This window comes from Antechinus flavipes, chromosome 1 (genome assembly GCF_016432865.1).
Source record: "Antechinus flavipes isolate AdamAnt ecotype Samford, QLD, Australia chromosome 1, AdamAnt_v2, whole genome shotgun sequence".
In the NCBI taxonomy this organism is placed as follows: domain Eukaryota; kingdom Metazoa; phylum Chordata; class Mammalia; order Dasyuromorphia; family Dasyuridae; genus Antechinus; species Antechinus flavipes.
Window position 1 is genome coordinate 245,544,106 of NC_067398.1, and position 14,899 is coordinate 245,559,004.

At 41.2% G+C, this 14,899-nt stretch overlaps 1 protein-coding gene across 2 annotated transcripts in view; it reads left to right on the plus strand.

Moving 5' to 3' along the window:
- MAP2K3 (mitogen-activated protein kinase kinase 3) overlaps nt 1–14,899 on the plus strand; it is a 79,127-nt gene that overhangs the window by 40,829 nt on the left and 23,399 nt on the right. For both annotated transcript variants that reach the window (XM_051999642.1, XM_051999649.1), the window contains exons 2-3: nt 7,499–7,568; nt 9,266–9,314. In XM_051999642.1, coding sequence (XP_051855602.1) covers nt 7,499–7,568; nt 9,266–9,314 — 119 coding nt within the window. The remainder of the gene's footprint in view (nt 1–7,498; nt 7,569–9,265; nt 9,315–14,899) is intronic.

Consider the following 14,899-nt stretch of genomic DNA (forward strand, 5'->3'; position numbering starts at 1 on the left):
TAGTTTAACCTTTTCATTTTATAGATAAAGAAATTGAGACCTATATGGCACTTGCCTATGGTTATCCAAGTAATAAGTTTCAAAGGCAGGATTTAAACCCCGAACCTCCAAAGACACTTACTTTATCAAAATTAAAGTGAAAATCTGAAGTTGACTTTAAGTTGCAAACATAAGTAACTGAATGCATGATGATGCCTTTGACAAAAATAACCAAGAGAAGAGAAATGACTTTAAGGAAAAGATAATGAGTTTACCTAAAGGACATCAAATTGGAAATATTTGATAGACCATTGGTTCCTTATCAGTTTTGGGATCAGATATGAAATCCTCTGGCTTATAAAGTCCATCCTACCTTCCCAGTCTTCCTAGACCTTATTCTTCTCCACTTACTATATGATCCAGTAACCCTGGCTTCCTTGCTGTTTCTCACACATGACACTGTTCTCCTAATTGCAGACATGTTCCTTGGCTGTGTCCCATGCCTAGAATGCTCTCTTCTCATCTCTGCCTCCTGGTTTCCCTGACTTCCTCCAGATCTTAGCTAAAATTTTCCCTTTTCCCAGAAGCCTTGCCTAGTCCTACCTTACCTCTAAGACTGCCCCCAATTTATCTTGTATGCATCTTGTTCCACATAGATCTCGTTTGTACACATTGTTGTTTGTGTGTTGTTTCCTGGCTAAGTCTATGAGTTCCTTGAGAGCAGAGACTGTGGTTTGTTGTTTTTCTTCCTTCTTTCTATCCTCAGCATTTAACATAGTGCTTGGCATGTAGTAGGTGCTTAATAAATGCTAGTCAACTGACTGATATAGAAGTGGAGTTCAGAAGAGAGAGCAGGGCTAGATAGATAGATATGAGAGTCTGATGAGATCGAAAAGAGGACAAAGTTTTGGATACATTCAGAGTAGTCAGGTATGCTATAGAGGGGTTCTTTTTAGGATTTCGGTTGAACTATCCCCTGAGGTTATTATCAGTTATAGTAGAACCCAGGGCAGCTGGGCAGTACAGTGGATAGAGCACTAGGTTTGGAATCAGTAAAACTCATCAACGTGAATCCAGATCTTACCTCAGTAAGTGATATTGGACAAGTCACTTAATCCCGTTTGCTTCAGTTTCCTCATTTGTAAAATGAGCCGAAGAAAGTAGTAGCAAACTTCCAGTATCTTTGCCAAGAAAACCCCAAATGGGATCACTAAGAATCAGACAAATCTGAAATGACTGAACAAAAAACAGCAGAGCCCAGTTTCAAATAGTGGTAAATTATTTCTGTTACAGTGTCATTACTGTGGAATTTAATTGCTCTCCTTAAATCCTTTGGATTCTTTAAGTTTTTAGTGGAGAGTGTCACATATGACCTCACTTCTGAGCCTATTCTTTTAGCATCTCTGGTTCTCAGAAAGGTTTTGCTGTGCATTTGCTTTGAAGTCAAAGAGCCTGAGCTCTTCTTATCAGTATTACTATGTGCTTTTAAGATGTAAATAGTAATACTGTGTAATACAATCTATTTAAATAACATAATGTCAGTAAGCTTGTTTGTCTTGACTTGTAGATCTATCTAGCAATTCCTCAACTTTCCTTGTATCTTCTCTCATTCTGATTTCTTGTTCTCTTATTTTCCATGTGTCTAATCCCCTGTTACTATAAATTATGTAAAATGCTTCCTTTGAAGCAGCTCTGCAAGATAAAATTAGTAGCATTATCCTCATTTTTATAGACTAGGTAACTATATGACTTGCTCATAATCACAAAGCTAGAGAACAGAAGAGTGAGATTTGAACTCAGGGCTTCTTCTTGTTCTCTCAAGCTTGTTCTTTACTATATATCCTGCTGCTTCTCCTGGTTCATCTTTTTGTGCTTTTTGTGCCTAGGTCAGTGTGCTGACCTAGAGTAGAATTGTGGGCAGCTGAGTGATGTAAGGACATATAAATGGCACAGCAGATAGAACATTGGGCCTGGAATCAGGAGGACCTAAGTTTGAATTAGGCCTCAGCCACTTACTTTTTTTTTTTTTTTAATAACTTTTTATTGACAGAACCCATGCCAGGGTAATTTTTTACAGCATTATTCCTTTCAGCCACTTACTAGCTGTGTGATTATGGGTAAACTATTTAAATCTCTGTTTGCCTCAGTTCCCTCATCTGTGAAATGGGGATAATAATAGGACCTTCCTTCCAGAAGGACCAAAGGAGATAATAAATGTAAAGCACTTAGCTCAGTGCTATATATGTTTGATTTTTTGCTGAGGCATTTGGGGTTAAGTGACTTGCCCAGGGTCACACAGCTAGTTAAGTGTCTGAAGATAGATTTGAACTCAGGTCCTCCTAGATTTGAACTCAGGTCCTCCTGACTTAAGGGCTATATATGTTTTTAGCTACTACTCTTATTGTTTTCTGTGATCTCATTGATGGGATTGCTCTGTTGACTTCACTGCCCATCCTGTGGCTGCCCATCCTACATGACTTTTGCCCATTTCCTCCTTAAGTCCCCCACAAAATGTGCTGGAGGCCTGCCTTGATTCCTCTTGATGTGGGGAGGAGAGCCGCAGGATGTTTAGCAGTTAACCCTCCCTCTCCCATGTAGCCAACTCATCTTTTTCATTCAGACTTTTCTTTGACAATCTTATGCCAATTTTTAGTTCCTTGTTTCTAATATGTTACAAAATGGACACATCTACTGTGTACCCCTGCACATTGTCTTGGAGTCATAGATCTAGAGTTAGGTGGGGGCTCAGAGACCATGTGATCCAATCTCCTTATTTTATAGATAAAAGACCCTCTTTTTGTGAGATTGGGTAAATCATAAGTAACAGAGTTCACATTTGAACCCAGTGAGTCCAAAAGCATTTATATAGCCAGGCCTTGTGCTAATCTCTACAGAGCCATAGAAAGACAAAAACAAGTTCCTATACTTAAAAAGCTAGAAGTCTAGTGGAGGAAACAACATATAAGTAACTATGTAAAAATGAAGTATGTAAGAGGATAAAGAGAGGGGTAGTTTTAGAGAGAAGGCAGTAAAATTAAGGAGGCTTGGAAAAGACCTCCCTCAGAAGGAAGAATTTTTGCTGGGACTTGAGGAAAGCCAAGAGGTAGAGATGAGGAGGCAGAAGAGTCCAGGTTTGGGGCATAGCCAGTGAAAATGCCTGGAGTCAGGAGGGAAATGGGGTATTCCATTGGAGCCCAAGGAGATCCTATAGTAAATGTAGAGGATTAATGTGGTTGTGGTGATTGTTCTCAAAGAGGACTGTGACATCAGGGAGGAGATGGCATGACATGCAACTGTACTGAATTTAAGTGAGGGGAGCTGTGCAAGATCACCTCCCTCAATTTTCTCTCTAGAGCTCAGCTGGCTCCAATGGCAAGATATAAGGATGCAGTGGAAGACTGACTTTTTAAAAGGGGATTAAGGTATAAGAAGACGGAAAGGTAGGAAGGGCTAAAGACTTTAAAAGGACATCTGGGTAGCACAGTGGATGGAATGCAGGATCTACAGTCATCTTCCTGAGTTTGGATCCACCATCAGACACTTACTAGCTATGTGATTCTGGGCAAATTGCTGCGAATCCTGCTTGTCTTAGTTTCCCCATCTGTAAAGTGAGCTGGGGAGGGAAATGGCAAACCACTCCACTATCTCTGCCAAGAAAACCTCAAATGGAGTCACTAAGGGTCAGACACGACTGAAAAATGACTGAACAATGACAAAAGCTAAAGGATTTTATGTTTGGATCTAAGGATAATAGATAATAGAAAGCCATTGACTCCAAAGGCTTTCCAATGTTCTCTGAGTCAAGACTTACTTGAATGTAGTAGGTGCTTAATAAATATTTGTTGAACTGAATTGGACTGTAATTGCTTCTCTGTAATTGTTTATTCCTTATGAAAGTTAACCTTGACAACCATGGTTCCAACACTGATGCTCCGGATAGACTTTTTTTTTAGTGTGAACTTCATGTAAAGGAGCTGAGAAGAACTTGGGGGTGCTTGGTGGCTCTCCTGTCCCCAACTGCCTGGGGAAAGCAGGGTCCAACCACAATTCCAAGGCCATGGCGACCTCTAGTGCCTCAGACTGAGAGGGACAGGTAGCAGACCTGAGGGACACACTAAGTCTCTGGCAAAATTTCCTGTCTGTATCTGAGGATTAGCTGTGCTTCTGGGGTGATCGTGGGACTTTGAACACCTCCACACAAGCGCATTCATCAAATGAATGTTTGATGCCCTTGAATGAGATCTCGAGAACAAATTATAATATAGAATCCTGACTCTCCATAAATTGAGAATGTTTGGGGACATGACACTGACACACACATTGGTATAGGGGACAGTGTGCTGGGTCTAAATCCTGCCACTGGCACTGACTGTCTGTGTATCTTGGGGCAAGTTGCTTAATCTCAGTTTCATGGAAGAAATGGGTCTTAAGACTGTACAAGATAATCGTTTATTTCCTTAGACAAATGAAAACTTTGGTAATTTGGGATGTTGGATCCTGAGGGATTTAAACTGAGCCACTTTTTCCTCTCCATATTAGAATATGTAGGTTTCTCATAGCTGCAGAAACCCGGGAAAATGACTCATTTGTAAACTTCTTGGGCTCAGGGACTATTTTCAGTTTTTGTCTTTTTGTGACCAGCACAAAGCTTGTGCCAGGCAGGAGGTACCTAATAAATGCTTGTTCAGTCAAAACGGATTATTAAAAAAACACCAAACTAAAATGGCTTGTTGCTGGGAGTCTGCATAATAGCTGTGATTATAGGAATCATGGATGGAGACAGTGTGGTGTAATAGGAAGAGCTGCTTCTCCAATCAGAGCACCCGAATTTAAATTTCAGTAACTACAAACTTTTATGGTAACTTTGGGTGAATGAGTTAATCTCCCTGCCTCAGTTTCTGAATAAGCTATTGCAGAGGAGCCCTGAGGACTCTTCCAGTGGTAGACCTTAAGGCAGCTCTAAATTGCCTAATAATTCTTATAGTGGTATTTTTCCACTCTGGTCTTGCCTCCCTTCTTTTCCCTCTGTATTACCCTTTAATATCCTACTTAATTAGTCTTGTAGCATTCACATTTCTAATGGAGACTGCAGAGTCCAGAAGAATAATTCAGTGACTGTGTTAGGGACTTCATTAGAGAAGAAAGCAGAAAGCTTTGTTTGGTGGTCCCAAAATGGCTCCACTCATGGCTGTCCCCCATTGGAGGATGGAACTTCAGTCTTTTTTTTTTTTTTTTAATGACATAATAAGTTGTGTTTGAGCCTTAGGTCTCCAAAGTAAGGGATCATAGCCTTTCTTTTATTGCAACAATGGCTTTTTTTTCCCCTCAGCATCAGGGATCTCTTTTATTCTAGTGTTGGATAGAAGTGATTGTATCTAGAAATATTTTGGGAGGATGTGGTCTGTCTGTATGAAGGCTGAGCTACTGAAACTCTGGCTCCTTCCACTTTTTTTCCTGAAAAAAGTGTACTTTTTAATACCTTTCTTCTGAGGACCTGAATCACAAAATTTGAGTCATTCTTTGACTCATTCATTCTCTCTTCACTCCTCCCCCATCTCACCTCAATGAGGTCATCGTTTAAGCAAATGGGACTTTTTTTTTTTTACACATGGGGAAAACAAGCACAAAGATTATATCTACCACCAAGTCACTAAGTGAACAGGTAATAGAAATGGTAGATTCTTTTCTCTTACTTTAAGGTTTTAACTTTAAGTTCTATTATTGCTTATCTAGTGAACCTGAGTTTTTAAATCAATTTTATCTCTGGAAAGCTTTTGAACTTGAAGCTTTTTCTATGTAGCACATTCCAGGAATTCAGAAGTGGCCTTTCCTCATAATTCATTTCTATAGGGAACTCCAGCTTGGGAGAGAATAGCTATGTGCTGGTGATCAGGTTCTTAGAGGGGTGGGGGATAGCAGGTTGGGAGGAAAATGTATTAATACAATCCTCTCTCAGGGGAGAGAACTCAACTTTCTTGATGTTAGGTGGAGTTGTTTTTGATCAAATATGTAAAAGTTTTGATCTGAGGGAGTTTTGTGTGTGTGTGTGTGTGTGTGTGTGTGTGAGAGAGAGAGAGAGAGAGAGAGAGAGAGAGAGAGAGAGAGAGAGAGAGGAGACAAACAGACAGCCAGAGAGAGACAGAGAAAAAGAGAGAGAGACAGAGAGAGAGAGAGAGAGAGAGAGAGAGAGGGAGAGAGAGAGAGAGAGAGATAGACAGACAGAGAGAGAGGGAGGAAGGGAGAGAGAGAGAGAGAGAGAGAGAGAGAGAAGAGAGAGAGAGAGAGAGAGAAACTGTGATTCTTGGAAATGCTAGCCTGAGGGTCCCCTGAAATAGGGAACCAACTCTGAGTTGTGGGAATCATGGATGGAGGCAGTGTGGTATAATAGGAAGAGCTGGCTCTTCATTCAGAGCACCGGGATTTAAATTTCAGTAACTACAAAACTTTTATGGTAACTTTGGATAAATGAGTTAATCTCCTTGTCTCAGTTTCTGAATAAGCTATTGCAGAGAAGCCCTGAGGACTCTTCCAGTGGTAGAAGCTTAAGGCAGCCCTATATTGCCTGGTAAACATCACTTGAGGGTGACTCCAAGCTAATGTAGTCATGGAAGCCTTCTCTGATCTTGGGTAGCTGGAAAGAAAATGGCGTCTCCTGCCTTTTGAAAAAGATGGCATCATCTCACAAGACTGTAATGCTGTAGTTCCCCCTCATCAGTCAGTCTGCCAGATTCTTTCTTCTTGTGCCTGCCTGATCATGTCCTGGGTCTCTGTGGCAAGCTAGGTGGATGGAGGTTGACAGCTGCCTGGCCCCCAGAATGCCAGACCAGGTGGAGAAGCTGATTGACAGGGGCTGTGGGGCTCCAGTTACTTCATGCCTGAGGCATGGGCCCGGAGCGTTAGCAGGGGACAAAGACTCAGGAGGACATAGTTCTCCCTTTGGCCAGCTTCTGAGATTGACCTTGAGAATCAAGTCACCTTCCTACTCTAGTTTCCTAATTTTAACCAGCAGATGGTCCTTGCTGGGGGTAGGGGTAGAGGTGGAGGGGGAAAGAAAGTTCCTGACCAAAATCTTCCTTTCTAGATTCAGATTTTGCTTCTGATACTTGTTTGGTCATAGAGCAAGTCACTTCATAATTCTGAACCTCATCTATAAGATAATTCCTTTGTACCTGCCTGTCAGAGTTGTTATGAGGCTCAAATGGAATAAAATAAACAAAGTGCTTTGCAAACCTCAAAGGTGCTATGTGAATGCCAGCTATTGTTATTACCTCCTATTCAGGGGTTCTTAATCTATTTTTTCTACCCTGAACCCCTTTTTGCAGTCTGGAGAAACCTATGAATCTTTTTTCAGGAAAATATATAGGATTAGAAAATAAACCAGTTACATTGAAATATAGTTTAAAAATTTTTAAAGTACACACCCCAATTTAAGAGCTTCTGATTTCTATGAACTTTAAGAAATGTCAATTTTTTTCATTTCTTTTCTCATTTCATTTCTCAATTTTTTTCTGTTTTCCAGGAAAAATCAAGAACAGAAAGGATTTAAAAATATCATGTGTCTCCAACAAGCCACCCGTCTCCAACCCAACGTAAGTTTGTTGCTGTCTTTTCCCACATACTCAATCTTGGGTTTTCATAAGTGGTAGCATAATCGGGGAGGGCTTTTCCAGTTCTACACGAATCTTGTGTGTGCTTGGTGGGAGGAGAAGCGAAGCTCTGTAGGCCTTTCCCTTGGGAAGCTTCCAAATTGGTAGGAGCATGTGAAATATCTACAAATAATTTATAGTATAAGAAAGCTAGTTCTTGATAATTCCCATCTGAAAAATAGCCCTTTGCATGGACAGAAAGAATGGAAAGGACTTGCAGATGGGCCTAACTAGCCCTGTCCTTTGGAATGATGCTCTGTGATCTTCTGAGAGGCATTTCTCTCTGAAATGTTTTCACTTGATATCTTTTGCTCTGCCAAAATGTTTTTAGTCCACCACAGTTAAGCCTAAGTGTACCTTTTTATGGGGTAACTTGAGACCCTGAACCTTGTCTCATCCAGTGTAGTAATTGGTCAGGGCCTGTTTTTGGAGGATTATGGGGAGCTGGATTAACTAACCTCAGTGACAAATGACCACTTTGCTCTTATTGGGAGTATGAGACCCGATAGGTAGTGGGTTGCCTCTTCTTGAGAAAATGTAAATGTGGTTTTGTGAAGTCAGAAATAGACCCTTTAATTCAGACTTTTAAGCCCTCTTTTCAGGGCCATTTGGTCAGGCTTTATCACACTCCTTACTCCTTGTAAAGTACTCAAATCCAGTACCCTCCCTCACTTTGGCTCTAGAAGTATTTCAGTTAATTCAACAAGTGTTCGGTGTGTAGTTTAGCATTGTGCTAGATGCTGGAGATGCAAAGACAAAGGTCATCAATCCCTGGCCCCCCAAAGAGCTTATGCTTTACTATACAGGAGGGGAAGGGAACATTGTGTATGTAGATAAATATGCACACAATCTAGATAAAGTAATTTTAGGGGTTGTGATAGTTAGGAGAGCGCTAATTGAAAGAGTCCTGGAGAAAATGGCGCCTTAAACTGTCTTTTAAAGAATTCTAGGGATTTTACAAGATGGAGCTGAGGTGAGAAAACATTGCAGGCATGGGGGGTGGAACACGACAGTTGTGGAAAGAAAAGGTCTAGTGGAGGCAGATGGAACGTTCTTTATGGAGAACAGCAAATTGGCTGGTTTGGCAGGTGCACAGTTTGTGAGAGAAGAAGTAATTAGTGAACAGTCTAAAAAGATTGTTTGGAACTAGAATGAAAAAAGTTAGATAAGATTGTATTTTATTTACCCTGAAATAAGCCAGTGGGGAGAAAAAGAAGAGGGGGACATTGCAATCTTTGAGTCAATAAGCTGTCTGTCCACTTATTGTGAGGTAGCAATGTGATTTAGGCTGAGATCATTCCCTTTTGAGTAAAATATTGGTGTCAGCTTTCAATGAGTAGGGAGGCTTTTCTGGTGATTGCTACAACTAGCCGATGTTCTGAAATTATATTTTCACATATATCATTTCATTTGAGACTTACAATGACCTTCTAAAGTAGATAGGTATCTCCATTTTCCAGAGGTCAGAAATATTAAGTGAGGATTTTAGGGCCACATAGCTATTGAGAGTTAGAACTGGGATGAAAACTCAGATCTTTAATCTATATTGTCTTGTTTTCTTCTGATCATGACATTCAGACACAACTGAGCATTTGGATGCTCAGTGAAAAGACTCATGGGATTTTCTTTTGTCTTTCCAGGCCTCCCAGGAACTTGGACTCTAGGACCTTTATTACAATTGGTGACAAGGTATATGATGCCATTTTTTAACCTGTAAAAATGTTTATTTTTGTCACATTTGTCTTCTTGGGACAAGAAAAGAAAAGCTTTAAAGAACCAAAACAAAATATGCTTTCCCCAAACAATGACCTCCATGGACATTTAAAAATCTCTGGAATAACTTTTTCCTGTACCCTCCCCTGGGACTTGAGAGTTGAAGTGTTTGAATAGTTCCTTCCCCAAAGAGAAATTTTTGGCCTCCATCAGACCCAAAGCAGCCCCTTTCTGTTGGAAAGATCCCCACCATCTTCACCCTCTGTAGGAACTGGTTCTTTGCTGGGGGAGGATACAATATCAACATCCTTCTCCAGCTGTGCTGGGTCCCTGGCTGTCTGACCCCCTGGTGTGGAGGGCAGAGAAGAAGCAGCTTTTGTGTTCCTTGCCTGGGTGTGATTCATGTTACAGGGCGAGGGCCCCGTCTCTAAGTGAATGAGCAATTTATCCAGGGCTTTGACTCGTGGACTTTGTCTAGGATGTGTGTAGAGACCCTGTAAGCAAATATTAAAGGGTGTTTGAGGTTTTCTGGGGAAGCTTTTCCAAGCAGCGTCTGGGGCTTCTGCTCTACGGAGTACTGTATAACGAAAGGTCAGGGACCTTTTCCAACTCTCTCCACCCAGTTTGTGGTGAGGGGCTGAAAGGGCTGCCCTCTTAGCTCTGCAAGACAAGTCCATCATTGTAACTCTCCCATTCTTTCCCTCCCTCCCCCCAAATAAATTTAATCCAAACCCCAGGACCTCAAGGGTCTGCCTTGTTACCCATCTAGAGAAGTCAGGGCAGGGAGGATTGGTTGAGGAGTACTTGGCTGGGTCCCGAAGCAGCTTCTTTCTGCCTAGCTCCAGGAGGCTGATGTATTGGCTAGAAATAGCTTTTGGGTTTTGTTCTCCCTGTTCAGCATCCTCTAGGGAATGCTTGAGTCTGTGTTCAGGGGGACTATATATAGACCTTCTTATGCATGGGATCAGAGTTATATCTGACTGCTTACCTTCCCATGGGCAGGTGCGAATTTGAATGGAATTTGGACTCGCTCGCCTTCTGCTGACTTGATGGTACTGGGGAGCTAGGGAGAGAGAACTTGGCTTTCCTTGCTTGAGTGGATTACACAAACTATCCCCAGGTCATCAGTTACTAACAGAGACTTTCTGGAATAGATGCATCTCTAAGTGGTTCTATTGGAGGGGGAAGGGATAGGTTTTTGAATATTTACCTTCTGTCTCTAAGACCTTAAGTCTTAAATGGAGATTTGCCAGTGGAGTGTAGAGTTATTAAGGAGACAGTATGATGTCCTTAGGAGATAAAACCAAAACACTAAACTTGATAGTCAGGCAAGACCTGGATTAGAATCTCATTTTTCACATCTATAGAATGGGGTTGATAATAATCTTTGCTATCTATTTCAAAGAATTTTTGGGTCAAATGAAATATATGTGCTTTGTAAATCTTAAAGAACTATATAATATCAGCTGTTGCTGTTGTTATCAGTAGTTTATACTCTGTATAAGATTCTTTTGGGAGGATTGGGGGCATCCTGGAAGTCTGTTTTATTTGGTGTAGATATGTTTCCTTTTCCTGCTCTTCTCAGAAGCCTTCTACTGGGGCTTCTGAGACTTGAGAGAAAACTGCCAGGAATTATATAATAACTTGTGTGCCAGAGTATGCCCCTGCATTTGCCTAACCTGACAAGAATTTGATTGAGAAATTTGATATTCTGAATCTCCCAGAGGCTACAGAATTAGCTGTCCAGGCTCTGTTACACCTGAAAGCGGTACACCTATAGCCTATAAAAGGATCTTAAACTTTTTTTGTGTCATTGACCCCTTTGAAAGTCTGTTGAATCTTAGACTCCTTTCTCAGAATAATTCTTTTAAATATGTAAAATAAAATAGGATTAAAAAAACCCAATTCTATGAAATGAAGATGTAATTTTTCCCTCAAGTACAAGTACATAGATCCTCCCTTGAAATCTAGTTATGAATCCTTGATTTCATGAGAGAATGTTGATGATAATAAAGGCTGGGTTGGAGCTGAAGGTGTGTATATGCATGCAGCTTGAGATCCGGGAGACCCATGGTAGAACTGAATTAGTGGATCCTTTCTGTAGGAGGATAGTGCCCTTGTCTCTGCTAAGGGAGGGAACTGCTGACTTTCTGTTAAAGTTTTGGCAGGCTGGGGCTACTGGATATTCCCAAAATAAAACATTAGTCAGAACTGGAAAAACAAAAACCAAAACCACCCTTTAAAAAAATTTAAGTTTTTTCAATGAATAAATATCTATTTTCTATCTTTCCTATCTCCCATTAGGAAACAAAAAAGAAAGAAAAAGAACGACTTTGTAACAAATATGCATAATCAAGCAAAACAAATTCTTACATTTATCTTGTTCAAAAAAATGTTTCATTTTGAACCCCATATCTATCACAATCTCTGTTACAAGATGTATAGTATGCTTTACCAGAGGTTTCCTGGAATTGTGGCTCATACCTGAGTTGATCTGAGTTAAGTCTTTAAAAATTTGTTTTCTTTCTGTGTTGAAAAACTACCTTTTAGGGGCAGCTAGGGGGTGCATCAGCCCTGAAGTCAGGAAGACCTGAATTCAAATCTGGCCTCAGACACTTCCTAGCTGTGTGCCCTAGCTGGGCAAGTCACTTAACCCTAATTGTCTCAGCCAAAACAACAAAAACAAAACCAAAAAAATCCATGAAAAACTGCCCTTTAAAGTCATACATTCTGGGGGAAACCAGAGCCTCTTTTCCTCAGCCTGCTTGCTGAGTAGGTAGTAGAGTAATGTGAGTCACTGGGCTTCTTCCTGAGGCTGTGATCACCCCCTTGCCACACTGGATGTTTCCTGGGTGGGGCTAATATATGCCAATGGAGTTCACTAATGGTATGGCTTATCTCCCTAACAGACATAGAAAAATTACCTTCCTGTAACTGCTTTGCAGAAGTAGACATAGTAATTTTTTTTTTTTAAACTAAAGAAAGCCTGCTGGAAGGGTCCATTTTCTCTGTGCAAAATTGAGTGTTTATACCTAGGTTTCTATTAGTTCATGTGTGTGCATGTGCAGCCTTTTGCAGCTGTCACTTGGGGGCACAAGCCTGCCTTGCTTGTTTGGCCAAAAGTATGTGTAATCTCCTGAGCTCTTCCAGCACTTCTGTGCTCCTCACTCAGGCTGGTCCACTTCTTTAATATTCCAGTTTTCTCCAATGAAAAGAAGGGAAAAATTGTTTCTAATGAGCATTTTGAGTGTTTGGACCAAATAGCCGTTCCCCCCTTGTCTGCCAAACTGACATTCCTAAAACAGAGCCGGCTGTGACATCGCTCCTCAGAAATCTTGCATGATTCTTTATTGCATCTAGGATTAGAACACAAGCTTCTTACATGTCAGTTAAAGCCCTCCACAGTCTGGCTCCAACCTACTCTGCCAGTGTTTGTTTTTGTTCAGTCTTGTCAGATACTTTGTGACCCTATTTGGCATTTTCTTGACAATACTGCAGTGGCTGGCCATTTCCTTCCCCAGCTCATTTTACAGATGAGGAAACTGAGGCAAACAGGGTAAAGTGACTTCTCCAGGGTCACACAGCTAGTAAGTGTCTGAGGTGAGCTTTGTGCTCAAGAAGATGAATGTAGACTTAGCACTCTATTCATGGTGCCGCTCTACCTGTTCTCCTGTAGTGTTACTTCATGTTTTTCCCTTTCATTAACACAAGCAAACAGTTATTAAGTACTTACAATGTGTCAGGCACCATGCTAAGTGTTGGGGATAGAAAGAAAGGCAAAAACAGGATCCCTCCCCTTAGGAAGCTGGCATTTTAATGGCAAGGGACAATAGGCAAATGATTGTGTGTGTGTGTGTGTGTGAGAGAGAGAGAGAGAGAGAGAGAGAGAGAGAGAGAGAGAGATAGCCAGACAGAGAGAGAGAGACAGAGACAGAGAGAGAGAGAGAAAGAGAAAGGAGGAAGAGAGGGAAGGAAAGGGAGGGAATGAAGAAGGGAGAGAGAGATAGGAACAGAGACAGAGAGGGAGGAAGGGAGAGAGGGGAGAGGGAAAAAGGAAGGGAAGGGGAAGGAGGGAGACAGAGAGAAAAGAGGGAGAAAGAAGGAGAGGGAAGGGAGGGAAGGAGAGGGAAAGAGGGAGGAAGAGGGAGGGGGAAAGAGAGAGGGAGGGAATGAAAGAGGGGGAAGGAAAGAGGGAAGGAGAGAGACACACACAGAAAGACAGGGAAGGAGAGAGAGAGAGATGGAGAAAGGAAGGGAGAGAGATGGTAGAGGGAAGGAAAAAGGGGGAGAGAGGGATAGAAGGAGGGAGGGAGAAGGGGGAAGGAAGGAGAAGGAGAGGAAAGAAAAGAGGGAGGGAGGGAGAGACTGAGGAAACAGAAACAGAGAGACCAAGAGACAAACAAGACAGACACAGAGGCATAGACTGAGAGAGATAAAGACATAGAAAGACACATACACAGAGAGGGGAGACACAGAGACACAGACTGAGAGATACCTACACACACAAATAAACACACGCACACTGAGGGACAGACATAGAGACAGACTAAGAGAGACAGCGAATTAGAGACACAGGTCAGACAGAGACCAGAGAGAAACACACACATACACACACACACACACACACACACACACACACACAGATAGAGGAGAGAGAGAGACATAAAGACAAAGACTGAAAGATAGATGTGCACACACAGAAACACACATGCACATAGAAAGACACAGACTAAGAGAGACAGACAGACAGACACAGACAGACAGAAAATGGGAGATAGTCTTCATTACGGTTACATTGGCCACCTAGTTCCTTGAACACCAGGTTAAATACTGTTTGCCAAAGGTAAAACAATTTCTAATCCTGGTTTTGATAGTCTGTTAGGAAATTGGCTTTAGAGAAAAATCTTAGTAAAGGAAACAGATTAAAAACTTATTATATTTAAATTCTTTTCTTAATTTTTTCTCCTCATTATAGGAGGGTCATTAAGCTACTGGCTACTTTCTTTTCAGAAAGCTTAACCTTTTCTTCCTGTCAGCCACAGATCTAGTGTGGGGGAAGAGACCAGAATTGTGCATTGGAGAAGAGTACTGGGTTTGGGGTCAAAGGATCTGTGCTTGAGTTCTGGGTTTGCCACTTACTCCCTGGATGATCTTAGGCAAGCTGCTCTCTTGACCTCAGTTTCCTTATTTGTAAAAAGAATCAGCTTTGAAGTGTGTTTTGGCTCTAAATCTTTGAAACCACAAATATATGTGACAGGTAGCATAGCACAATGGATAGAGAGCTGGCCTATGACATATACTGGATGTGTGACCTTGCTAAGTAGTTTAAGATCTCAACTCTAAGGAGACTAATACTATAGCTTAAGATTATAAGTATCAGAGAAAGTGTCAACTTTATTAGTAGAGGAAGTGCCTCTTTTGGAGCTTCCTATGTCCTTGAAATCATATTTATCCACATCCTTTTGTAAAAACAAATGACTTAAAAAAAATAAGATATGTAAATAAAACAAGATTTATAATGAATGTGATTGGAACAGGACAGTAGCCTTTTTAAAAACCTC